The sequence below is a fragment of the Myotis yumanensis genome, unplaced genomic scaffold (genome assembly GCF_028538775.1).
Source record: "Myotis yumanensis isolate MYYU_CA2020_CCGP unplaced genomic scaffold, mMyoYum1.0.hap1 SCAF_19, whole genome shotgun sequence".
NCBI lineage: Eukaryota > Metazoa > Chordata > Mammalia > Chiroptera > Vespertilionidae > Myotis > Myotis yumanensis.
This window is the reverse complement of record NW_027223770.1, coordinates 27,388,884-27,414,320: the sequence shown is the minus strand read 5'-3', so window position 1 is coordinate 27,414,320 and position 25,437 is coordinate 27,388,884. Positions and strand designations below refer to the sequence as shown.

Sequence of the window (25,437 nt, the reverse complement as noted above, 5' to 3'; positions counted from 1 at the left end):
CTCCCCCCTCTGGCCGAAGGTTACCCCGCTCCGCTCTCCCATCTGTGAGTCCAGGCCCTGGGGCTCCACTTCCGTCTCTCTCCCTCTCTGTTTGTCTCCACCCAGGCCCGGCCTTGTCTTGTTTTTCTCTGTTGTCTCTTCCATCTGAGGCCGCACAGGCCTGCAGGGAGAGAGAGAGAGAGAGAGAGAGAGAGAGGATCCGGGCGGGGAAGCGCTTGAACCTGACCTGCTTTCCAATCTGGGCTTCTCGACTCCTGAGCTGTGTGGTCTCGGACAAGTGTCTTAGCCTCTCTGAGCCGACATCCTTGTCTGTCGGGTTCATTCATCTCAAGACGTAGTTCGAGCGCTCTGCTCCGAGCCAGGCCCCGTGCCAGGGGTGCTGGGCAGACGGCCAAGGACAGGCCTTGAGGAGCTGGTACACACACACGCGCGCACACACACACACACACACACACACACACGCACGATTTCACACTGCGGCCCGGAGATGGCAAGCTGAGGGTGTAGTAGGTGTGGCTGATGGGTGGCAAGGATCGGCTGGTTTTGACCGAGTAGCCAGGGAGGCCTCCCAGACAGCCCTGGCCTGGCCTCAGGAACCCCTGTTCCCTGCGAGGCTCCCAGTTCCCCGAGTCCCAGCCTCCACCCGGGGGCCGATGGCTGCCTTGCCCGGCCGGCCGGGGTGCTGGAGTGTGTCCCGCTAAAAATAGATTGGGGAAGGAGGGGAACCCTTCGCCGCGCCCACAGAAGCCACTGCCACACAACTTTCTGGCACCTCCGTGGGCTCCCCCGGGGGCCGCAGGGAGAAGCTGGGGATGTGGGGCAGGGCTGGGGCGGCCGTGGGAGTGGGTGGCGGCGGCTGGGCGTTCCCATCGCGGCCGGTGGACACGGGCAGGGTGGGCGCCGGCCCTCGGGCCCAGTGCCCGGACGAAGCCGTGGCTAACGGGGCAGCGAGCATCTCCCTCTCTCTCGTGGTGGGTGTCCCCAGTGGCTGCACCCTGAGGAACCCCATTGCCCTGGGAGGAGGCAGGACAGGAAGTGACCCTGCCCCAGGGCTGGGGCTGGGCTTGGGGACCCCTGAGGCCTGGTGAGGGGCCAGACGGGCAGGGCCTGCTGGTGCTGGAGGTGACGGGGTGTTGGCCCCGAGAGCGGGCTGTGCTGTGCGGTGTAGCGAGTCGGGGTGGCTTTCTCCAGGGGCCTGTTGGGGGGGGATTGGTGGAGGGCGGGAGGTGTCTTCATTTCTTTTGTTTTTACTTTCTTTTTAAAAATGTTTTTATTGATATCAGAGAGGAAGGGAGAGGAAGAGAGAGAGAAACATCAGTGATGAGAGAGAATCATGGATCAGCTCCCTCCTGCACACCCCCTACTGGGGATCGAGCCTGCAACCCAGGCACGTGCCCTTGACCGGAATCGAACCCGGGACCCTTCAGTCCGCAGGCCGGCGCTCTACCCACTGAGCTACACTGGCCGGGGCGTGTATTCGTTTCTTGTTCACTCTCTCTCAGTGCTGGAGCTCAAAGTCCGAACCCAGGTGCCAGTAGGCTGCGCTCCCTCTGCGGGCTCCCGGGAGGGCCCACCCGGCCTCGCCCACTCCTGGGGGCGCCGCCGCCTCGAGGTCCCCTGGCCGTAGACCCAGCGGCTCTCCCCTGGGCTCCCCTGGGCGCCTCGGTGTCCAAACTTCCCTCTTATAAGGGCACCAGCCATTGGACCCAGGGCCTCCCTCAGCTGGTCTGACCTCATCTTCACTAATTACATCTGCCCAGAGCTGATCCCAAATAAGGGCACGTTCTGAGGTCTGGGTGGACGTGCGTCTGGGGGACAGTCTCCGATCCGCGTCCGCGGGCGCTCGGGTCCCGCCTCCCTCCCTGCAGACTCCACGGGGCTCAGGCTCTGATCCCCTCCCCTGTCACCCGGTTGTGTTGGGTGCCCTCTGAGGGTCCAGTCCACCCCCCCGGGGGGGGGGGTCCCTGGTCACCTCGAGACCCCAGCACACTCTGCCTGCACACACGCCCCCCACCTCCCCGCTGTGTGTTCGAGCCCGAGATGCCCACACGTCGCAGTCACTAAGTCGATCAACAAACCCCATCTGGGCACCTGCGTGGCTCAGCCTGGTCGGGGGGAGGGGGCCAGGATGTCTCCTCTGCCCCCCTGAAGCGCCCGGCCCAGGGCTGTGCAAAGAGGGAGCCGGCCACGAGGTGTGACATTAGTACTCGAGCTGGGGGCGGAGCTCCTGGCCCCGGGCGCGAGGAGCCGGGCTTCAGGGGACGAGGTCCTGGGGCACCTGGAGGTGACAGGCTCTGCAGTGAGGGCTCCTTTCTGCCCCGCCTCTGGGCCTTTGCATGTGCAGCCTCTCCACCTGGACCGCTCACCTCCAGAGCCCTGCCCAGCCAGCTCCCTCGGGACACCTCCTCCAGGAAGCCCTCCGTGACTGTCCATCTAGAGCAGCCCCGCCCCCGTCCTTTCTTGCCCTGCCCCGTGTCAGGTCTCCACAGCCCCGTCGGCACCTCTGAGTCTTCCTTTTAGGGGAAGTGTTGTGTGCTGGCCGTCCCCACAAGCAGGTCGTTGGGGGCAGGACCTTGTTTGCCTTGTTCATGTATGTCCTCGGCCCCCATGCACTGGCTGCGCATAGTAGGTGCCTTGTAAAGATTGGTGGACTGAAGAGGAACCCCAAGCCGGCCTGTCCCCCAGGGGCCCATGGGAGCAGATGAGACGGGGCAGGAAAAGCTCCTTCATTCATTGGCTCCCCGTAGTGAGGGAACCTGGCAGGGTGGCCCTGGGGGCAGGCCCGCTCTGGCGAGAATCATCAGAAGGGCTGGGGCGTGCGGGGCCTCTGTGGGAGGGAGCCTTCCTCACCTGGCAGCCGGCGGGCGAGGCTGCACCCAGGAGTATCTGGGACACGGTGGGAGAAGCCAGCGGGTAAAAATAACCACCAGCGTGTGTGGCCGCCGCGGCGGGGGGAGGGGAAGGGCGCCCTCCCAGCCGTGGGCCGGGATCACCGTCCCGGGCACCTGTGGCGGCGTCCGGCTCGGGGAATCCCCAGGCCCAGGCCCAGGCCCTGACCCGCCGCTCGCCCTGTCCCAGGAGAAGGAGAGGAACGCGCGGAGAAAGAAGAAGAAGGCCCCGGCCGCCGCCAGCGAGGAGGCCGCCTTCCCGCCCGTGGTCGAGGACGAGGAGATGGAGGCGTCGGGCGCCAGCGGGAACGAGGAGGAAATGGTGGAGGAGGCAGAAGGTGAGGGCGGTCGGTGGGAGCGGACCTTCCCCAGAAACATCTGGGTCCTTCTGAGGGGCCTGGCCTGCCTCACAGGGAAGAGCGTGGTGGTGATGGTGATGATGGTGATTGTGGTGATGATGGTGGTGGTGATGGTGATGGAGATGATGGTGATGGTGGTAAGTATGGTGATGGTGGTGATGATGGTGATAAGGATGGTGGTGATGGTGGTGATTGTGGTGATGATGGTAAGGATGGTGGTGGTGATGGTGATGGAGATGATGGTGATGGAGATGGTGGTGATTGTGGTGATGATGGTGATTGTGGTGATGATGGTAAGGATGGTGGTGGTGATGGTGATGAGGTGATGGTGATAAGGATGGTGATGATGGTGATTGTGGTGATGATGGTGATTGTGGTGATGATGGTGATTGTGGTGATGACGGTGATGATGGTGATTGTGGTGATGATGGTGATGATGGTGATTGTGGTGATGATGGTGATGATGGTGATTGTGGTGATGATGGTAAGGATGGTGGTGGTGATGGTGATGAGGTGATGGTGATAAGGATGGTGGTGATGGTGATGATGGTGATTGTGGTGATGAGGGTAGTAAGGATGGTGATGATGGTGATGGTGGTGATGATGGTGATAAGGTTGGTGGTGATGGTGATGGTGATGTGGTGGCAACCATGGTAACCGAGGCTCTGGGCCTGCTGGCACTGTCCGTCCCGCCCTCCTGACCCTGTGAAGATCAGCACAGCCCTAGTGACACCTGGTGTCCTGCCATCTCATCCGCTGTCACATTTTAGAAAAAAAAATTTATTTTTTGAGAATAGTTTTTTGACCTGAACGGTTGACAAGGTGAACCAACCTGTTGGTCGAGAAGTATCCCGTCTGGTTGACACATCACGACTGAGGCTCGGGCTGCGCCGTGTCCCAGGCAGCGCCCCGGTGCCCGGGCGGCGTTCCTGCCCCGTCCTCGGGGAACCTTCCCCCGGGTGCTGCTCAGGGGACAGTGAGGATCGGTCACCCGCTGCCCGAAGGAGGGTTCTGGCCGCCGCCGAGAGGTCGGCCCCTCTAGGCCTGGGCTCCGCGGTGCGACGAGTGACTGCAGAGCCGGGAGTGGCCCCCCTGCCCGCCGCAGGCCGCATGCCCCCGGTCACTGATGAGCCTGCCTTCGCCCCCTCCCCTCCCCTGGGCCGGTGCCCCTGGTCACTGATGAGCCTGCCTTCGCCCCCTCCCCTCTCCTGGGCCGATGCCCCCGTCCCCGTGGCCTGGACCCCTGCAGACCCCGCCCCGCTGAGCTGAGCGCCTGCCTCTGTCTGTCATCTCCCGCCCAAAGCGGCCCCTCAGGTTCTTGGTGCTCCGTAGCCCCCTCCTCCTGCCCCCGTCGGGGGTCCTGCCTCTCGCTCCTCTCCGCCTGTCCCGGCATCTCAGCCCCCACGCTCCTGCCACGCGCGAAGGAAGGCGTGCGTCCCCTCCCGGCTCTGTAGGCCGGGCCCCCCAACAAATGCAGGCTTTCCCAGCCGGGGGCGGGGTTCCCGAGCCCGAATCGCCACCACAGCCCCAGGGAGCAGGTCTGTTATCGCCCTGTGTACAGATGGGGAAACTGAGGCCCGGCGGCTCCCAAGGGCACACGGTTGGCCGGTGTGTGGACCAGGACCCCAACCCGAGATCCATTCTTTGGGGGGTGGCCCGGCCATCGGAGCCCACACCGCCCTCTGTTGCTCACGCCTGAGACCTGGTGTGGCCCAGGCTCCGCCCATGTTGCGGATGAGCCCACTGAGGCCTGGGGGTTACGCCACTCGACCTTTGTCTGATCGTGCGGAAGGGGCGGGAACCACATTCTGGGGGCAGCAGGCAGGGGCAGGAAGCCCGGTGGTGAGGGACACAGGCTGCTGGGGCCAGCCCACTCTTGCCCCCATGCTGTGTGGCCCTGGGCAAGTGACTCACCCTCTCTGTGCCTCCGTTTGCTCACCTGGAAACGGGAGTGGTGACCCGTCCCCAGCTCGGAGGTTCCGTGGGGCGTGTGTGTGTGGCAAGCCTGCGTCGCTGTCCCCAGGTTGAGTGACAGAAGGGGTGGCCCCCGCCCTGGGCCTTGTCAGGAGGCGAGAAGCGGAAAGGCCAGGCAGGGGTCAGTGGGGGCCTCCAGGGCCCAGCAGCCCCTCCTGACCGAGCTCAGCATCTGGGGGCAGAGGTCCCGGGAAAGAGCCAGGAACCATAGGAGGCGGTGACCTGTCCCTGCGGGACCCCCTCATGGGCCCAGGGCTACTGCGAGGGACCGGGGCTGCTGGTGCCCAGAGTCTGGGGGGAGGAGGGGCGTCGGTTCAAGGACAAGGGCTGTCCGGACGGGGCAGGGGAGCGGCCAGTGGCGCCGCTGCCTGTCCTGCTGCTGCTGCCTGTGGCCCTCGGCCCTGCCCCCGCCCGGCCTCCCCTCCCCACCCTCCCCCTCCCTCCCCCCACCTCCCCGCTGCTCGTGCCATGGCTCCTAACCCTTCTCTCACTTCCTTCCAGCTTCCCACGCCTCTGGGAGCGAGGTGCCCAGAGGGGAATGCGGCGGCCCAGGTACGGACGTGGCCGTCTGGCTGGGGGGCGGGGGGCACCCCGAGGTCCCGGTCCTCTGCCAGGGGCCCCACCCCTGCGAGCATGCTTCTGCCTGTGAGCACCACCGTGCGCCGCCGCCTGTCCCCTCCCCGCGCAGCATCCGTTCCCCACGCTGTTCCCAGCCTCCCGCCGGCCGATCAGCGCGCTCGGCCCAACCGTTTGGTTGATGGTTTTTCACCGGTGTTTTCATCCCTGACGCTTCCCTGGTTCGATTTCCCAGCAGCCAGTGTGGGTGTTTCAGCGCCCCCCACTTTACAGAAAGTGGGGGGACATGGAGGCCCAAAGGAGTGATTTTTTTTTAAGGCGTAAGAGCCGGGCCTGGAACTGAGGTCCCCTTGCCCTTGTCTGTTGTCCTTCGGTCAGCACTTCCTGTGCACCTGCTGGGCCCCAGGCCCCTGGGAGACGGACAGGGTGCAGTAGGTGTGGCTGCCCCCCACGCCCCCAGTTCCTCGGAGCTCACGGCTCCGGTTCACATGGCCGTGGCAGCCAGCAGGGCGGATGCTAGAAGCCTCCGGGCCGTCGGGTGTCGGGGGACACACCGAGGGGGGTGGGGCAGGCGGCGTCCACCCCCCCCTCAGCCCCCACACCGCTCACCCCTCTGTCTCCCGCAGCCGCCGTCAATAACAGCTCGGACACCGAGAGCATCCCCTCACCCCACGCCGAGGCCGCCAAGGACACGGGGCCCAACGGGCCCAAGCCCCCGCCCGCCCCGGGCACGGAGGCACCGCCCGCCGAGCCACCCACCCCGCCGCCCGAGGACGCCCCGGCCCCCGCCGAGCCTGCCCCAGCCCCCGAAGCCACCGGCCCGCCTACACCCCCGCCGGCACCCCCGGGACCCGCAGCACCCCCTCCTGTGGTCCCCAAGGAGGAGAAGGAGGAAGAGGCCGCAGCGGCAGCCCCAGCGGCAGAGGAGGGGGAGGAGCAGAAGCCTGCCGTGGCCCAGGAACTGGCCGTGGCCGTGGCCGTGGGCAAGAAGGAGCCGCCGGACGAGGGGCCGCCTGCCCAGCCCATCAAGACTGAGTGCAAGGAGGAGGCCTTGGAGGAGGCGCCCGACAAAGCCCAGGGGAGCGCGGAGGCCGGCGCCGAGCCTGCGCCCGAGGGGGCGGTCAAGGTGGAGAAGAAGGAGGGTGGTGGAGGCTCTGGGGGCAAAGCCCCTTCCACCAAGGGCTCAGGCGCCCCCCAGGACAGTGACTCCAGCGCCACCTGCAGCGCCGACGAGGTGGACGAGCCGGAGGGGGGCGACAAGAATAGGTGAGTGGACCGGCTGGGGGCAGTTTATCTCTTTTCATTGTGTAAGCACTTGTTGAGCGCCACCTGTATACACGCAGGCACTTATTGAGCGCCAGCTGTATACATGCAAACACTTATTGAGTGTCAGCTGTATACCTGCACACCCTTTTGTTGAGCGCCAGCTGTATACCTGCATGCACTTTGTTGAGCGCCGCCTGTATACCTATGTGCACTTGTTGAGCTCCGCCCGTATAACTGCAGACACTTATTGAGCGCCGGCTGTATACCAGGACAGCACAGGGCAATTCTGTGGCCGCCCTCAAGGAGCACGTGGTCTGGTCAGGGAGGCAGGCACTGAATGGAGTCCAGATGCAGGTGTTCCACGTGGGGAGAAGGCAGTGGGGGGACCTCCCCCGGGAAGTGGCAGCTGAGCTGAGTCTGGGGGCCAGGTTCCTCCCTTTCTTACCTCTGCCTTGCTCCTGGTGCAGGATGCTATACCCCCCACCCCGGGAATGCTGGATATTAACCGCGCCCAAGGACTGCGACAGAGGCTGGCCCGCCTGCGCTGGGCCCGATGGCGGGCGGCCGCGGGCAGCAGGGCGAGACCGCTGGGCTCCCCTCTGGACAGCGCGAGGGGTTGTTTGCTAATGAGGCCGGCGGGCCGGTTCTTGTTTTGACTGGAAACCGTGTGGTCTCCTGCTTTCTCTCCGAGTCTGTCGGAAAAGCGCTGGGCAGCGGGAGGAGGAAAATGTGACTTTCACATCCGATGCTTCCACACGGAGCCGCTGCCCGTGCCCTGTGATTCACCTTGGGGCACGGCACAATGGCAAGTTCTGGAATGTTCCGGGAAAGCCGGGCTCGGTCTGTGGGCAAACAGCTGGGCGGGGGGTGGGGCAGGGAGCTTTCCCTCCGCAGAGGCCTGGCCGTGGGTTCCGAGGGCACAGACTCCCAGGGACCCTCGCCCAATCGATGCCGCTCGGAAAACAGTGCTCACGGCGGCTCAGCCTGCGGGGAGGGCGCCCACCCGGCCAGGGCCTGGCCCGTCCACTCACTGTGCCTGGGAAGGGGTCAGGGCGGGCCCAGCCGGCGGGCTCAGTGATTGAACGTCGGCCTTTGAACCAGGAGGTCAGGGTTCGATTCCCGGTCAGGGCACAGGCCCGGGGTGCGGTCTGATCCCCAGTAGGGGGCGTGCAGGAGGCAGCCGGCCCATGATTCTTTCTCATTATTGATGTTTCTCTCTCTCTCTCCTTCTCCCTTTCTCTCTGAAATCAATAAAAATATATTTTTGAAAATACAGATAAAAACATTCTCTATCCCTGGGCGATGGATTTGAGGTCTTTAAATAAATAAATGGAAGGGTCGGGTGGCGGCCCCGCCCGTGTGCTGGCTGTGGGATGGCCGTGGGAACGTGGCCCTGCTCTTAGCAGCGAGAGAGCCGATCAGCGGCCTCCGGGCGTCTGTGTTGGGGGCCCAGGTGGCCAGCCCCGGCTGGAGAGCAGGAAGGGTTGGCCCGAGCACCCACAGCCCCCGGGACCCCCGGGCCAGGCCTGAAACCCCGCCGGCACCTTCCGCCCCTCCCCCTCCCCAGCCACACCCGGGGACGTGTCCTTCCCGCCCCCGCGGGCCTGGCTGCCGTCCACCTTCCTGCCTGAGCGGCCAGCATTCGATCCCCTGGGAGAGGAGCCCCGGGCGGGGAGTCAGGACACCTGGCCCGTCACGCCCCGAGTGACCCCGGCCAGTCCCCCGCCCTGGGGCCGAGGAGGCTGGACCCCGGCCAGCCCGCTGACCTCTTCCCGCTGGCGGCCCGCCACCCGCCCGGCCAAGAGCTGCGTCAGTGCCGGCCTGGCATCGGGGCCGCCCGGAAGGGCCGGGTGGGTCCCCCCGGACGACCCCGGGTCCTGGCCGCCTGCCCACCGCCCTCCTCCCCACCTGGCAGCCCAGCGCTGGGAACTGGGTGTCCCGGGGACAGACAGACGCAGGAGGCTGCTGGGCCCGGCCCTGCCCCCTCGTCCTGCCCCACCCTCGTCCCGGCCGCGGCCCAGAGGTGATGGCGGTGACTGCAGAGCCCGCGCCGCCCACCCCGCTCCCAGAGGCGCTGCCCGCACACTTCCCGGGGACTCAGCCTTCCCATCTGCGAGGTGGGTGTGCGGGTCCCCACGTAGGGTCGTTGTGGGGATGAAGGAGTTACGAGCCGTAAGCCACCAGCCCGGTGCCAGGCTCCCAGGCCCCTCGCCAGCCCGGACCTCCAGAGAGGAACATGAAAGGCGCCGTCGTCCAAGGACACGGGAGAGCTCGGAGGGCGGCCGTTCCCGCGAGGAGGGCTCCCGGAGGCGGTGGGACGGGGGAGGTGGCCCCACAGGGGTGCCCAGCCTCTTCCCGCCCCCTCTGCGGCTCGGGACCCCGGGGGCAGGGGCCAGAGCCGGCTCCTGGTTTTCGGGTGCGGCTCTCCGCAGCGAGAGGTCAGCCCGGCAGCGGGAGCCTCGCAAACCGAGGAGCCCTGGGCCCTGCCTCTGTCCTCACAGAGCCCCCCCAGCCCCGACTCTGGGTGAGGCCTCCCGAGAGCGTGTGAGGGGTGGTTCCTGCTCCCCGCTTCTCCCGTCTGCCCCCTGCCTGGGTGTGGAGTCGGGGAAACCGAGGCAGGACACAGACCTAGTTCATTGAGAATCCGTGGGACACGGATGCCGGGCTTATGTGCTTTGTAAAAACTTACTTGGTATCTCTACAGCGTTTCATTTACACATACAGAATTTTTAAAAAATACTTTTTTATTGATGTCAGAGAGGAAGGGAGGGGGGGGTACAGAGAAATATCAGTGATGAGAGAGAATTATGGATCGGCTGCCTCCTGCACGCCCCCCACTGGGGATCGAGCCCGCAACCTGGGCCTGTGCCCTGACCGGGAATCGAACCCTGACCTCCTGGTTCATAGGTCGACGCTCAACCACTCAGCCACGCCGGCCGGGCCAGATACAGAATTTTATGTTTTAGCTTAAACATTATAAAGCACATACTGTTGTTACGTTATTGTTCTTCGAAACAGTACTTACTATGTGGTTCTTGATCGCCTAGTTGGCTACACTAAGTATCTTCTTTATTGCTGTTTTGGTACCAGCTTTCCTGGGATGTAACTCACACACCATCCATTTCAGCCCTCAAAGTACAGTTCACGCAGCCGTCACCACCATTTCATCCCAGAACACGTTCATTAACCCTCATCCCCCAACCCTCCGCCAAAGCAACAACCTCACACCCCCGAGTCGCTCCACAGCCCACCCCCAGCCCCTGGCCACCAGCTGATCTTTCTGCCCCTGTGGCTTTGCCTGTTGTGGGCATTTCTTACAAACAGGGCTCGTGGGAGGGGGCCTTGGTGTCGGGCTCCTCTCGCACCGAATCCGTTTTCCAAGTTCACCCGTGTTGTGGCGTGACTCAGTGCGTCGTTCCTTTTTCATGGCCGAGTAATATTCCACTCCGGACGGACCATGTTCCGTTGCTCCATGCGTCCGTGTTTGAGCCTGTGGGTCTGAGCCTGTGGGTCGTTTGCACCTCTCGGGGGCCGGGGTGGGTGCTGCTGCTGTGTTCTTTCACGAGCCCGTGTCTGTGGACGGGGGACGGCGGCGGGGGGGGGGGGGGTCTCCATTCTCCGGGGCGCACGCCTGCAGTGGAATCGCCGGCTCAGAGGGTAACTGGGGGCTTGCTTCTTGAGGGACCCCAGGCTGTTTTCCAAGGCGGCCGCAGTGTGTTCACCTGTAGCTTTGGGTGGACAGATGCGAGTTGTTTTATTTGTTATTACCTTTTTAATCCTCGCCTGAGGGTATTTTCCCGTTGATTTTTAGAGAGAGTGGGAGAGAGAGGGAAAGGCAGAGAGAAACATTGACGTGAGAGAAACACATCCATGTGTTGCCTCCTGCACACGCCCCGACCAGGGCCCGGGCCAGGGAGGAGCCTGCAACCAAGCTACGTGCCCTTGACCGGAATCGAACCCGGGACCCTTTGCTCTGCAGGCCGACGCTCTATCCACTGAGCCACACCAGCCAGGGCCAAATGCAAGCTGTTTTAAATGGAGGCTAGTAAGCAAATGTGAGGGAAGGGCGGCTGGGTGGGGCCAGTTGTAGTGGAGGTTGGGGGGTGGTGCTTGGACCAGGTTGGGGTGCCAGCCTGAGAGACGCAGGTGAGCCGGGCCTGGGCCTGAGTCCAGGGGCGCCAGCCAGGACAGCAGCTGCAGGAGAGGCCGGGTGGGGGGGTCCCTGGGAGTGCGAGCAGGATGGGAGGGGTCAGGGGAGGTGAGGACGGAGGCAGGTGAGCCCGGCGGTGGGGACCGTGCAGGCGCTGAGCTTGGCAAAGTCAGTGTGACCTTCCCCGCGCCCGCCCCGCCTGCGCCGTGGGCAGCGTGTCATGTCTGTGCTCAGCCAAGCGTGTGGCAGATGCGGGCGGAGGCGGCGCCCTCAGGACCGGCTGTCACCGCCGGGGTCCCCCACCCCTGGTCCGCCTGCCCCGGAGGGAGCCTGGGCTGCGTGTCACGTGTCGGCCGGCTCCATCTGCCCTCCGCCGGGCGCCTGGCTCTGCTCGCTGGGCACGGCGTGACCTGGTTGTCCCAGGTCTTACCTCCAAGTCAGTGGCCGTGGCCTACATTCCGTGTGTGACACAGTGTGGCCACAGCGCGCAGTAGGGGCCTTGCCGACAGCCCCCCCGCCACCCCCCGCTTTGGGGGAGCGGCCTTGGTGCTGCCATCTGGCTGAATCCCGGCCCTAGCCGGTGCCCTCACCTGCTGTTTGGTCACCAGCCCCTCGAGCGCCCTGCAGGCAGACCCGGAGTTGAGGTCTCCTCCGTGCACCCCGAGCCCGGGGCCAGGCCAGCTGTGCAGGTCGCCCGGCGAGTGGAGCTGGGCCGGAACCCGCAGCCCCAGTGGGCAGGCGAGGGAGCCAGACGGGACCGCGACAGGGACCTTGTCCCCATGCTCGTGTCCTGGGATTCCCTGAAGGAGGCGCCCCGTGAGCAGCTTGGAGCCCCCCGAGGGCGGGCTCTGCTCCTGGCCCAGGCACCAGAGCCCTGCGCCGAGACCTGTGCCGCCCGTGTCAGCCCTCCGTGCGCCCGGCAGGTGCGGTGCCGGCTCTGCGTGTCTGTGTCAGACGGGCGTGACCTCGCTGGGCACCGCGCCCGCGCTCAGGGCGCTGGGCGGACAGTGTGCACGGGAGTCCTTGGCCCTCGCGCCTCTAGCTTCTCCATCCCTGGTGTGCGAGGGAGGTCTCGTTAGGGGGACGCCCTGGTGAAATGGGGGGGCTCCCACTCCTGTCCCCAGGAGGCAGGGTGCCCTCGGCTCCGTGCCAGGCCCTGAGCTCCTCCTGTGTGGGGGGCACCGTCTGCCCATCTCTCCAGCTCACGGACCTCCGTCCGCTCGACTCCGTGGCTCTGAAGGGCCCTGGGTGGCGTGGGCTCGGGGTCCGGGCTTCGCCGGGACTTCCTGGCCTCGGGGCTGCCTGGGGGCATGTCGGACCCCGACCTGGGCCTCTGGGCTGGGGTTGGAGGGGCTCGGGGCCCCCTCGGGGTCCTTGTCCACCGGAAGAGGGAGGGTGGAGCTCCCACGCCCCCACTGGGACCTGGCTGGTCTCTGGGACCTGGTGTGCCCTCCCCTCCCCTGGCCCAGGGCTGGGGGCCGGCGTGACGCTTGTCCCCCCTCAGGCTGCTGTCGCCGCGCCCCAGCCTCCTCACCCCGACGGGCGACACCAGGGCGCACGCCTCGCCCCAGAAGCCGCTGGACCTGAAGCAGCTGAAGCAGCGCGCGGCCGCCATCCCCCCCATCGTAAGTGCCGGCCCCCCTCCTGCGCCCGCCAGACCGCAGCCCGCCCGGCCCGGCTCACTTCCTGGGCAGGGACACCATCGGCCAAGTGCAGCCAGGGCTGCGCACCTGCGGCCTCCGCGCCTCTCGCTTCCTGGAGCGATCCCCGTGGAGATGAGGCGGAGGCAGCTCCGGGCGGGGCTCTGGGACCCAGGGAGCCGGCTGTGGACTCCTCCCTCTGTCCTCCCGCCCAGCTCCTTCCGAGGCCCTGGGAGCCACGTGGCTCTCCCTCCAGTTCCCCCCCCACCCCTCCCCTCTGAGGGTCACACGGCCATGGGAGAGCAGGAAGTCCCTCCCCTCCCAGCTGTCACAGCCCCTTGGAGAGAAGGGTGGGGACCCTCCAGTTGTGAACATGAGGTCCCTTGGGAAGGGCTGGCCCCCTGGCGGATTCCCCAGGCCCAGCAGAGCCCCCTCCCCGGGGTGGCCCGGCCTCTGCTGGGGTGACCCCTCCCCGGGGTGGCCCGGCTCCCCAGTCGCAGCCGGGGCTCTTCCGGTGAGGGCACAGGGCCTGCTGACCGCACTGCCTGCCCCGAGGCTGGTACAGGCTTGTGTGCCGGTCCCCGTCGCTCTGACCCCAGAGAGACCTGGCGCCGGGCTGGGCGGGGAGGTTGGCGCCAGGCAGCCGGCTTTGCATGGAGACCTGCCCCCTGACCCTCCAGCTCTATGCCCGGGGCAGTCCGCGGCCTCTCTCTCTGGCTTGCGTGCCCGGCTGACCACACGCGGGCACCCGGAGGCTTTCCTTGGTCTCAGTGCCCCGGGGACGGCCCGGGAAGATGCCCACCTCTCGCTGCTTCCCTCAGCAGGTCACCAAAGCCCACGAGCCCGCCCGGGAGGACCCAGCGCCCCCGAAGCCGGCTCCCCCCGCCCAGCCGCCGCCGCAGCACCTGCAGCCCGAGAGCAGCGCCCCCCAGCAGCCCAGCAGCAGCCCGCGGGGCAAGAGCAGGAGCCCCGTCCCGCCCGAGAAGGAGGGTCAGTGCGCCTGGCGGCCGAGGGGCCCGGGGTGGGGGGGTGGGAGGAACGTGAGGGCCGATGGGCAGGGGAGGGGGCCTTTGCGTGTGAGAGCAGCTTTGCCAACTCCCCAGGTCTGTAGCAGCAAAGCGGGCCGAGCGGGTGAGGGACACAGCGGAGGGAGGCAGTAGGGAGGGGTGGGGACTGCGGCAGCTGGAGACCACATTCTCGCTTACATGTCACCCTCCGCGGCAGGGGCCGGGAGGTCAAGGGGTCAAATCCTGGCTCGGCCAAATATTTGCTGGGGACCTCAGATAAGCCCACGGTTGCAATTGTGCACCCCCCTCCCCGCCCCCCACCACTCCCCGCACAACCTGGCGACAGTCCCTTCCTCACACGCTCACGCTGGTGAAACCGCGGCGACTGGCAGGCAGGGCTGTGGTGCGGTGCCCGGACGCCCGGCCCTTCCCCGGCCACGCCTTGGTCACGCCACTGCACATGCATGTGTGCGCACGCACGCACACACACACACACACACGCAGCTGATCACCTTCCGCATTCGTAGAGGTCAGCTGGTGTTTTCTGGAAAGGGCCGGAGAGTAAATATTTTAGGCTCTGCGGGCCAGACGGTCCGTGTCGCAACAGCTCGGTGATAAACACGTGGGCGGATGTGACCCGGCTCCCGTATAAGTGGGTGTAAGTGTCAGGCGCAGGTCCCCGGCCGCCACCGGCCGCCCCAGCCCTGGAGGTGTGTCCCGGGCCTCCTGATTGCCTGGGACTCAGACGTTCCCTGGGACCCCAGGGGCCCCCAAGGACCCGCAGCCCGGCCCCCGGACACACCCCCGTGCTGAGCAGAGTGTCCCAAGGCTCAGAGCGGCCCCGGTGCACAGACTGGGGGAGTGTCCGTCGTAGGTGCCCCCCTTAACGTTTGGCCGGGACCCCCGCCCCTGCCCAGGTGTGCACTGTGGGCTCAGGGAGGGTCACGCTTGAGGGGGGGCGGCTGTGGCCTGGGTCCCTGAGGCCTGGCCGAGCACCGCTCACCGTCCCCCTCGTCGCCCCGCAGAGAAGCCCGTGTTCTTTCCGGTCTTCGCGGCCGAGGGCCAGAAGCTGCCAGCGGAGCCCCCGTGCTGGACGCCGGGCCTGCCCTTCCCCGTGCCCCCTCGAGAGGTGATCAAGGCCTCCCCGCACGCCCCGGACCCCTCGGCCTTCTCCTACGCCCCACCCGGTGAGTAGCTCGCCACGCTCGGGCTGCTGGGCCACCACGCCCCGTTGGCCCGTGCGTCACTGGGCGCCAGCTGCTCGCACGGGCTCGCGCTCGGTGCAGGAAGATCTGGGTTGGATGGGGATCTGTGGCGGTCTGAGCAATCTGCAGGATTGGGGTGGAACTCACTGGTGATAGGGAGCCATAGATGGTGCTTGAGCTGGAGCATGGCTGGTTGGAGGGGAAGTCCTGGGAGGGAGGCTGAGGAGGGAGGGAAGGGGCTGCTTTGGTTTCCAGAGACAGTCAGCCTGGGTTGGAGGTCCTTTGGGGGCCCGCAGTCCTGCGGGCCCCACCAACAGCTGATGCGGAAGGTCCGTGCTAAACAGAACGGATCCTGAAGGCCGAGTGGGCCAGATGACCAAGGAGAACAGCAAGGGAGGGCATGGCCGGCAGAGGGAACAGCATGTGCAAAGGCCCAGAGGCAGCCCAGAGCAGACTAAGCTTGAGAAACAGAATCCGGCTGCTGTGGGGGGGCTGGGTGCCCGGGGAGCCCGGGGAGGCCGCCAGCCCCAGGCCGAGTGGCCACAGGAGCCGTGCCGGAGGTTAAGACTCTGTCCTGGGGGCACTGGGAGCCATAGCAGGGTCTCAGCAGGGAGAGGGTGTGAGCCAGCGGACTTGTTACAAAGACCCTCTGGTTCCTGTGAGGGGAACGGACTCCAGGAGGGAGACCAGTTATGGGGTCTGGGCAGGAGTCGAGGCGCTGGGTGGACCCCAGCTTTCCCTTGGCGGGGTCGGGGGGGTTCTGCACTGAGAACATAGCCAGCTCCTGAGGGCAGAGCCAGGAGCGCACGGGGCGCATGTGGATGGTCACCTGCCTGGTGGACGGGGCAGAGGCGAGGGGGAGTCTGTCCGCGGGGGCCCGGCCACGCGGGGGGCCCTGTGACGGACAGACATGTGCCCTGCAGGTCACCCGCTGTCCCTGGGCCTGCACGACAGCACCCGGCCGGTCCTGCCACGCCCGCCCACCATCTCCAACCCTCCGCCCCTCATCTCCTCCTCCAAGCACCCCAGCGTCCTGGACAGGCAGGTGGGTGCCACCTCCCGCGCGAGGCCTGGTGTCCAGAGAACAGGCCTTCCTCGGGGGGCTCGGTGGAATGGGCCCTGGGGACCTGATCCCCAGGTCCCCCCTTGGGCCCTTGTAAAAGGGGGGGTCCAGGCACTCTGGCTGGGCCGGGGCCTGTGGTGGAGGGACCGCGGGGGCCCGGTGACCCCATGACCTCTGTCCCCTCAGGGACTGTCGGTGCAGCTGCACATCCCGTACTCGGAGCACGCCAAGGTCCCCGTGGGCCCCCTCGCCATGGGGCTGGCCCCTGCCCTGGACCCCAAGAAGCTGGGTAAGGATCGGGGCCTCGCCATCCGGAAGGCCCACGCGTGGTCCAGCTGTCCCTGTGGGGGGGCACCTGGGTTATGCAGCTGTCGCTGAGGGGGGTGGGGGGACAGCGTGGCCTGTGGACTCTGGCCGGAACTTGGGGGTCGGCTCTGTGGACCCCCAGGGCGCTGGGCCCAGCCCGAGGACGGCGGGGAGGGGCCCTGTCCCCGGGGCGCCTGGCTCACTGCTCTCGCCCGTCCCCAGCGCCCTTCAGCAGCGTGAAGCAGGAGCAGCTGTCCCCACGGGGCCAGGCGGGGCCCCCGGAGAGCCTGGGGGTGCCCACGGCCCAGGAGACGTCCGTGCTGAGAGGTGAGGCCATGGCGGAGGGTGTGAGGCCCGAGTCTGCCCTGTGTCCCAGCAGCTGCCCCTCCGTCCTCGGGCGGGGGGAGGCGGGCATGGGCGCTGCCCCCAGACCCAGCTGGGGAGTTGGGGGCCTCTAGGGCCGGGGCTGGGTCTCGGACACCCTGCAGCCCCCCGCGTGTCCCCGTCTTCCAGGGACCACCCTGGGCTCGGTGTCCGGAGGGAGCATCAGCAAGGGCGTGCCCAGCGCCCGGGTGCCCGCCGAGAGCCCCATCACCTACCGCGGCTCCATCACCCACGTGAGTGCGGGGCACAGCCGGGGGCCGGGCCGGACGGCGGGCTGCAGGGTCGGGCAGGACCCTGACCTGGGACGAAGCAGAGGATCGGCTCTCTGTCCCCTCTGCAGAGGAGAGACCTTTGGGGTCTGGGCCCTGCAGGAAACTCGGGGAACAGCATTCTGGGCCCAGGGAACAGCATGTGCAAAGGCTGAGAGGGGCGGTGGGGAGTTCGCTCGACCCCCCCAAGGCCAGGCCTCATCCTGGAGGTCGGCAGCAGGCACTGTGCTTCCCAGCCACGTCTGTGACTTTAGACCCAGGGAACAGACCGTGGGCTAACGGTGACCTTGTGCTCACAGCCTGAGGGCTGGAGTCGGACGGCCAGCCCCGTGCGGGTACGCAAGGGGCGCTGGGATCCACCAGCCATGTCTGCCCCATCCGGGGTTTGCAGAGGGGCCCTTCCGGGCCTCTCGGGGGTCAGGGCTCACACACACATGCACGCATAGACACCCTCATTTAGAGAGACATGCATGCACGCACACGCTCGCTCTCTCTCTCATACGATCACGGAGGAGCTTCAGGCCACAGGCTGGCCCAGGGAGGGATTTCTGACCCCAGTGGCCTCGGGTCCCACCCCAGAGGGGTCGTCCACGCTCCGCTTTTCTCTGGACCCGGGGGTTTTGAAACCGTGACCTCCTGGTTCATAGGTTGTCACTCGGCCCCTGAGCCGCGAGGGCCGGGAGAAGAGGCGCGTAGTGATGGGGGGCGGCTGGTCTGAGCGGGGACGTGGGGATGGGCTGTGTTCTGTGATGCACGGACGGGGTCAGAGAGGCAAAGGGACTGCCCCGAGGTCACACACAGCTCGTTGGGAAAAACCGCTGTTTGACGCCAGAACCAGGCTCCAGGCGCCAAGCCCCACCCCCACCCCCGTGTTCTCGGAGGTCGCCGAGGGGGCTCCGCCGGCCGCCTGTGGGCACGGGGGTGGACTTGGAGGGCCCGCGGGGACACGTGCTCTCCCCCCCGCCCCCAGGGCACTCCGGCCGACGTCCTGTACAAGGGCACCATCACCCGGATCATCGGCGAGGACAGCCCGAGCCGCCTGGACCGCGGGCGGGAGGACGGCCTGCCCAAGGGCCACGTCATCTACGAGGGCAAGAAGGGCCACGTGCTGTCCTATGAGGGTGAGCCTGTCCCCCGGGGCCGCGGGCGGGCGTGGCTTCCCTCCCCCCTCCACGGGCTCTGCTCCGGGGACGCGGAGGGGAGAGGACCCATGAGGCCGTGCGGTGCGGGACCGCGTCTGGAGTCCCCTCGGATGGCGCTCTCAGGACGTGCAGGCAGGAGGTCCCCTTGTTAATCCCGCGTCCGGGGAACCTGCCCGCCCGGCCTGGCCGGTCCTCCCAGCCACAGACCCTGGAGTTTCTGGAGGGGGTCAAGGTGGGGAGGGGGTCGGGGGTCCAGAAAAGCAGGGTTGGGGCCAAAGGGCAGCCAGAGGGGACACTGTGGTTGGAGCATGTGCCTCTTCCATCAGCCCCGAGTGGCTGGAGCGGGGATAGGGCTGGTTCTCCTGTTACAGCGAGGAAACGGGGTGCAAGACACCCAAGGGCCCTGGGGCCCCCCTCCTGGCCCCTCGAGAGAAAAGGAGGCCCAGGGTTGGGGAGGAGGGAGGCAGGGCTGGGGTGCCACCGGGAAGTAGTACATTCAGAGGTAGTGAGCTCCCCGTCCCGGCAGGTATGCAAGCCCCCACCTCTGCCCAGGTCTTTTCAGTGGGGGAAACGAACTGGTAGTCAGCCTCATGGGGAAGCTGAGGCCCAGAGAGCGGAAGCCGCTCATCTCCACCCCGCCTTGTGCCCGGGACCCGGCTCCAGGCCCCTCGGCCTCTCTCTTTCCTGGTTCTGGGTTCACACCCGAGGGACCCGCACGGGAGGAGTTAATCAGGGAGGAGACACTGGAGGAGCGTTTCCTGGCAGCGGGCACCCAAGGGTGGAGAGATAAAAGCCGCTAATGGGCACCCCTCCTGGCGGCTGGCTGCTGCCGGGCCCTCAATTGCTTCTCAGGCGAGCGGGCGCCTTTTCCTCTCCATCCGCCTCCGCCTGAGCCCGCGGCCCCCACCCCCACATCCTGGTCCTGGTCCTGGTCCTGGTCCTGGGAGGTGGAGGCAGCACCATGGGGCTCAGGTGAAGGCCGCTCTCTGCTGCCACCTGGTGGAGACGGCCCGGGGGACGGTGCCAGCCTCAGCTGAATGCCCTCGGGGGATGGAGGGCCTGGCGGTCAGGCGGTCAGTCGAGGTGTTGTGGGCAGAGAGCACTGGGTGGCATCTCCACTCGGGCCCCAGACCAGTCCTGAGCCTCTACGGTTGAGCTGATCATCTGTAAAATGGGCTGTTCATTCCTCACCCGCTTTCTGGGGCCAGCGGCTGGGGGCAGCTGCCGGGCCTGGGGCAGTAGGGAGCGGGGGGGACTGTGGCGACGCGGAGAGCGGTGCTGTCTCCCGGGGCACCTGCCTCTCTGGTCCCCCAGCAGCGGATTGTCCTCCCACACGAATGTGAGCTCCCGGCCAGACTGCTAGTCTCTCCCTGTGTGTCCGGAACCTCCCAGTGTTTAAACGTCGGCAATTAATGCTGAGAACAAAATCGATAGCAGCCGCGGTGTGTCGGCTGGTCCCAGTTTGCAGTCTCCGCATTAGCCAGTGGCTCAAGGATCCCGGGGGCGGGCGGCTGGGCAGAGCCACCAAACCTGCACGCACAGAGCCCCACATCTATACACGAATGGTGGTGTGTGCCCTGTGTGTTCACACCAGGGCTCGTGTGTGTGTGTGTGTGTGTGTGTGTGTGTGTGTGTTCATGTCACAAGCCGTCACTGTGTGCGGGCGTGTTTGTGCACAGACTCACATGGCCGCCCGTGTGTGGTCGAGGGCACGCCGCCTACAGAAGCAGCCTGGCAGGTCAGGGTTCAGGGTGCTGGAGGCTGTCTGCCGCTCCCATCTGTGTCACGCCCCTGGAAGGGCTGAGGGGCTGGTGGGTGGGGCCCTGTCCCGGCCCCGGGGCCGGATCTCGGGGCATGGACTCAGTCCGCAGGGGCCTGTGTGCATCCGCCGCGGCCGGCTTCCGGGTCCCAGGCCCGTGCCCACGATCACCCCGTGGCGGCCCCGCCCTCACCGCGAGCGTGGCCTGTTTGCAGGTGGCATGTCCGTGTCCAAGGAGGACGGCAGGAGCAGCTCGGGACCCGCCCACGAGACGGCCGCCCCCAAGCGCACCTACGACATGATGGAGGGCCGCGTGGGCCGGGCCATCGCCTCGGCCAGCATCGAAGGTGGGAGTCCGGCCCCGTGCTCTCGGTCCACGCAGAAACGCCAGGGAGCCGGGGACCCGCTTCCGGCTGCCAAGAGAGAGCTGGTCTCTGGGCGCCCCCTGGAGGGAGCTGGGGGAGGGTCAGCCCTATCTACAGATGGGAAAACTGAGGCTCCTCTGGGCCCAGAGACGGGACACCGCTCGCTGGGTTCCACCACCACCACCATCGGGGGGACGGCTGAGTGGCTGGCGGGGCCCCTCCCGGGAGGCGGGCTGTGGACCCCGACCCCTGTCGCCGCCCGAGGCTGCTCGGGGACCGCGTCACGAGGCTCTTGGCCGCTCCCTCCCAGGTCTCATGGGCCGCGCCATCCCCCCTGAGCGACACAGCCCCCACCATCTGAAAGAACAGCACCACATCCGCGGCTCCATCACGCAAGGTACCCCCTCCCCCCACCCCCACGCCTCACGGCAGCTGCAGGGAGATGACAGCAAGGTGCGGGGGGCGGGGCGGGGGGGTACCCGGGTGCCGTGGGAACCAGATCGGGGCAGGCGCTTGGAAAGGCGTGCGGACACCTGCAGTGACGGGGACACGCACAGGTCGGGCGCCCCCTGCCCCCCGCCCATTCTGCGGACACCATTCATTGAGCACCTACTGTGTGCTTGGCGCTGGCCCCAGCGCTGCCTGGTTGTGACCTTGCGGGACGGTTTGGAGAAGAAGGTGCCGTGGGCGGGAGGATTGGGGGTCAGATACCTGGGCTCTCGGTGGGTTGGTCCGCGGCGAGCGGCTGCTGCGAACCCCGGTCGACGCTCTTTAACTGGAGAGTGTCCCCCAAACACGTGTCCGCGTGCTTTGAGTAACGGTCAAGGCCGTGTTCGTGAAGGGACAGTTCCCCTTCGACATCGGGCCATCGGCCGTGAAAGCGTGGATACGTTTTTGGGGGGACGCCCTGCGTGTTAGTTCATTGAAGGCTCGCGAGGGGGGCCAGTGCGCCCCCTTATAGGTGAGGACGACGGGGCTCAGGGGGGTCAGGTTGTGTGATTCGAGCCCAGAACCCGCTGGGGAGGAGGCCCCGGTGAGGGTGGGGGCGGGGTCGCGGGTGTGAGGTCGCGCCGTCTCCGCCCTGCAGGGATCCCGCGGTCCTACGGGGAGGCCCAGGAGGACTACCTGCGCCGCGAGGCCAAGCTGCTGAAGCTGGAGGGCACGCCGCCGCCGCCCCGGGACCTGGCCGAGGCCTACAAGGTCCGCTCCCTGGAGGCCCTGAAGCTGAAGCCGCCCCACGAGGGCCCGGTGACCACGGTGAAGGAGGGCGGGCGCTCGGTCCACGAGATCCCCCGCGAGGAGCTGCGGTGCACGCCCGAGCTGCCCCTGGCCCCGCGGCCGCTCAAGGAGGGCTCCATCACGCAGGTACCGCGCTGGGGGCCGCAGAGCCGTGGGCCAGCCGCAGGGACGCCCGTCTGATTCTAGAATATTTCCTAACCCACGGGCGTTTCCCCCTCTTATGAAAGTAACGCAAACATCCTAGCAGACAGGGAGCTGCGGGGCTTGCAGGCACCGGGCCGAGTACGCGGGTCCCCTCCCCGCGGCCGGCCGGGCCGGGCCTGTGTCTTCAGCTGCCCTTGCTGGCGAGAGCAGGGGCCTCACCCTGACCTCCTGGCTGGAAGCCTCGGGGCGTGGGGGGCGTGGGAGCGGAACTCGCTGCCCAGCCTCCGTGCAGACGCCCCGCTTCACGGGAGGGAGGATTCGCCCTCGGGGGTGCTGGCCTCGCTCCAGCCAACCCCAGGGGCCAGGAGCGGGTCCCCCACTTGCTCCAGGACGGCCTGGCCTCTGTGCCTTCTGCTGACCCTCCCCCAGGCGGCTCCGGGGCCCGAGGCCAGGCCGGGCCCCTCCAGTGTGGCCTGTGGCACCCCGTGTTGTAGCTGAGCAGCCAAAGCTGAGAGAGTTTGTGGCTGGTGCTCACCCCCCTTCTCCCCCGCCCCCCCCCCCAGGGCACCCCGCTCAAGTACGACGCGGGCGCGGCCTCCTCGGGCTCCAAGAAGCATGACGTGCGCTCCATCATCGGCAGCCCCGGCCGCACCTTCCCGGCCGTGCACCCGCTGGACGTGATGGCCGACGCGCGGGCGCTGGAGCGCGCCTGCTACGAGGAGAGCCTCAAGGGCCGGCCGGGCGCGGGCAGCGGCTCGGGGGGCTCCATCACGCGGGGCGCCCCGGTCATCGTGCCCGAGCTGGGCAAGCCCCGCCAGAGCCCCCTCGCCTACGAGGACCACGCGGCCTCCTTCGCCGGCCCGCTCCCCCGCGGCTCGCCCGGGACCACGCGGGAGCCCACGCCACGCCTGCAGGAGGGTGCGTGGGGCGCGGGTGAGGGTGGGGGTGAGGGGGCAGGGGGGGGACTCCCATCTCGGGAAACTGCCTCGCTGCCCACGCTCAGCGCAGGCCGGGCCCCAGGGGGAACCAACCGAGCCACCATGGGTTCTGCCCCAGATCCGGCTCAGGAACACCGCCTGCTCCCCGACCCCCCGTCCTGCTGTAACCTGCTCCTCAGACAGCAGCCAGATTCGCACTAAGCCCCACCCCCTGCTGAAGCACATCCCCCCGGGACCTCTCGCCGCTCCCAGAGGGAAGCTGGCCTTGTCCGTCCGGCCTCCGGCCTCGGGAGCCTGCGGCTCGGCCCTCCCGCCGACTGTTCCGCCCAGGCTCAGCCAGACAGGCCCCTCTCTGCTCCCAGGGCCTTTGCACGTGCCGTGCCCCACCTCCGGGTCTTTACCCGACTGGCTTCCTGTCCTCCCTCAGGTCCTGCCCAAAGGCCACCTCCTCAGGGTGGCCGCTCGCCCATTCAGTCCCGTTCGTCCCCGCCTCACAGTTGTCCTCCGAGCGCCTGTCGCGCTGCAGTTCTCACGTGATGACTGTTTGTCAGGACAGCGCTGGCTGCCCGGGGCTCCCGGAGTATTTTTGTTCGATGGATTGAGTGAATGAAACAAGGGAACAAATGCATGCTGATTTTTTTTTTTTTTTTAAGAACTAAAATAAAACAGCTCGGCCAGCGTGGCTCAGTGGTTGAGCACCGACCGGTGACCCAGGAGGTCAGGGTTCGATTCTCGGTCGGGGCCCAGGCCCAGGCCCGGGTTACGGGCTCGGTCCCCAGTAGGAGGTGTGCAGAAGGCAGCTGATCCATGATTCTCTCTCTCCATGGATGTTTCTTATTAAAGTTTCTCCCTCTCCCTTCCTCTCTCTAAAATCAGTCAAAACATATATTTTTTAAAAAGAACCAAAAAAACCCCACAAAACACTAGAAGCAAATGAGTAAATGATCAAAACAAAACAAAAAACTAAGAGGCAAATAAGTGGGTGAGGCCCTAAGGTCCTGGGGTCCCAGAGACACCCCCACCATAGCTTCCCATGAACACCAGCCTCGGGGCCATGGGGGGGCTGGGGGGCCGGGGGCACAGGGGCCTGATGCCTTCCCCGCCCTGGGTCCACAGGCAGCCACTCCTCCAGCAAGGCGTCCCAGGACCGGAAGCTGACGTCCACGCCCCGCGAGATCGCCAAGTCCCCGCACAGCGCCGTGCCCGAGCACCACCCCCACCCCCTCTCGCCCTACGAGCACATCCTCCGGGGCGTGAGCGGCGTGGACCTGTACCGCGGCCACATCCCGCTGGCCTTCGACCCCACCTCCATCCCCCGCGGGATCCCCCTGGATGCAGGTGACTGTCCGGGGCGCACAGGCCCCGAAGCCGGGGTGGGGGCCCCGTTCGTGTGGCTCCTCGTACATCAGCGAGGCTCTGTTGTTGGGGGAAGCGGAGGCTTAGAGCTGGGGAGGCCTGACAGTGCAGCCGTGGGCATTGCCTGGTTGGGGTTTGTCTGCAGCGCCGGAGGGACAGGCTGGGCTGACGTTTCCCAGTGGTTTGCTTTCCCCGAGGGACTGGTCAGCGCCTTTAACATCGCAAACAGCCCTGGCCGGTGTTGCTCAGTGGATAGCGCGTAGGCCTGCGGACCGAAGGGTCCCGGGTTCGATTCCCGTTAAGGGCACGCGTACTTGGTTGCGGGCTCCTCCCAGCCCGGGCCCTGGTCGGGGTGCAGGCAGGAGGCAGCCCATCGATGTGCTTCTCTCACATCGACGTTTTTCTCTGTCTCTCCCTCTCCCGTCCACTCTCCCTAAAAATCAGTGGGACAATATCCTTGGGTGAGGACTAACAAAAAAAAGTCACAAACGATCTCAGGAAGCTCCAGTGGGCGTTCCCCGAATCTCTGGGTGCCCCCCTCGGGACTTCGGGGACCCGCATTTCCCACGCCCCGGAGCTGGGAGAACACCGTCACCAAGAGCCCCCCACGTGTTTTGGGGAGCAACTGTCTCTCTCCTTAGAGGCCTCAGTTCTCTCCTGGGATGTTCGGGGCGACGCAGTCAGGGTGCGGGCGTGGGGGGCCCGAGGACAGGCGGGGTGTCTGACCTCTGACCCCGTGTCCCTCTCCCAGCGGCCGCTGCCTATTACCTGCCCCGGCACCTGGCCCCGAACCCCACCTACCCGCACCTGTACCCGCCCTACCTCATCCGCGGCTACCCCGAGACGGCGGCGCTGGAGAACCGGCAGACCATCATCAACGACTACATCACCTCCCAGCAGATGCACCACAACGCGGCCACCGCCATGGCCCAGCGCGCCGACATGCTGCGCGGCCTGGCCCCCCGCGAGTCCTCGCTGGCCCTCAACTACGCCGCCGGCCCGCGAGGTGGGTGGCGCCCGGGCCCCCCTCTGCCCCGTGCAGGCCAGCGGGAGGGCCCACCGTGTGGTCCCCGTGGAGGTGTGGGTGGGGGGCCACCCCGGCTGGTGGGCGTGCGCTGGCGTCCGATTGCCGCATGGACCCGGGAGGCTCGGCCGGGCGGTGCGTGCTCCCGGCGTGCGTGGTCCTGGGGTCAGGCTGTCGGGATTTCGGGTTCCCTGACTCGCAAGGGCCTGGGGTGGCGTTGCCTGCGCCCATGGAAGTTGTCCTCTGGGGGAGAAACTCCCAGAATGTTCTGGAACGCCCACGTCCTAGTTCGGGTCAGTTGGGAAAATTGGTCACATGAGCTGTTTCAAAGGTGGGGATGGGGGCCCCGGCCGGTGTGGCTCAGTGGGTAGAGCATCGTCCTG

General features: G+C 66.9%; 1 protein-coding gene across 1 annotated transcript in view; it reads left to right on the top strand.

Annotated features, from left to right (window-relative positions):
• The window catches only part of NCOR2 (nuclear receptor corepressor 2), a 139,334-nt gene that overhangs the window by 100,790 nt on the left and 13,107 nt on the right, over window positions 1–25,437 (top strand). Inside the window, 17 exon segments of the mRNA XM_070399965.1 lie at window positions 3,079–3,226; window positions 5,723–5,773; window positions 6,424–7,063; window positions 12,718–12,838; window positions 13,675–13,843; window positions 14,886–15,047; window positions 15,989–16,110; window positions 16,315–16,417; window positions 16,657–16,761; window positions 16,948–17,051; window positions 18,058–18,208; window positions 20,204–20,335; window positions 20,664–20,750; window positions 21,441–21,718; window positions 22,300–22,654; window positions 23,791–24,012; window positions 24,782–25,036. Coding sequence (XP_070256066.1) covers window positions 3,079–3,226; window positions 5,723–5,773; window positions 6,424–7,063; window positions 12,718–12,838; window positions 13,675–13,843; window positions 14,886–15,047; window positions 15,989–16,110; window positions 16,315–16,417; window positions 16,657–16,761; window positions 16,948–17,051; window positions 18,058–18,208; window positions 20,204–20,335; window positions 20,664–20,750; window positions 21,441–21,718; window positions 22,300–22,654; window positions 23,791–24,012; window positions 24,782–25,036 — 3,205 coding nt within the window.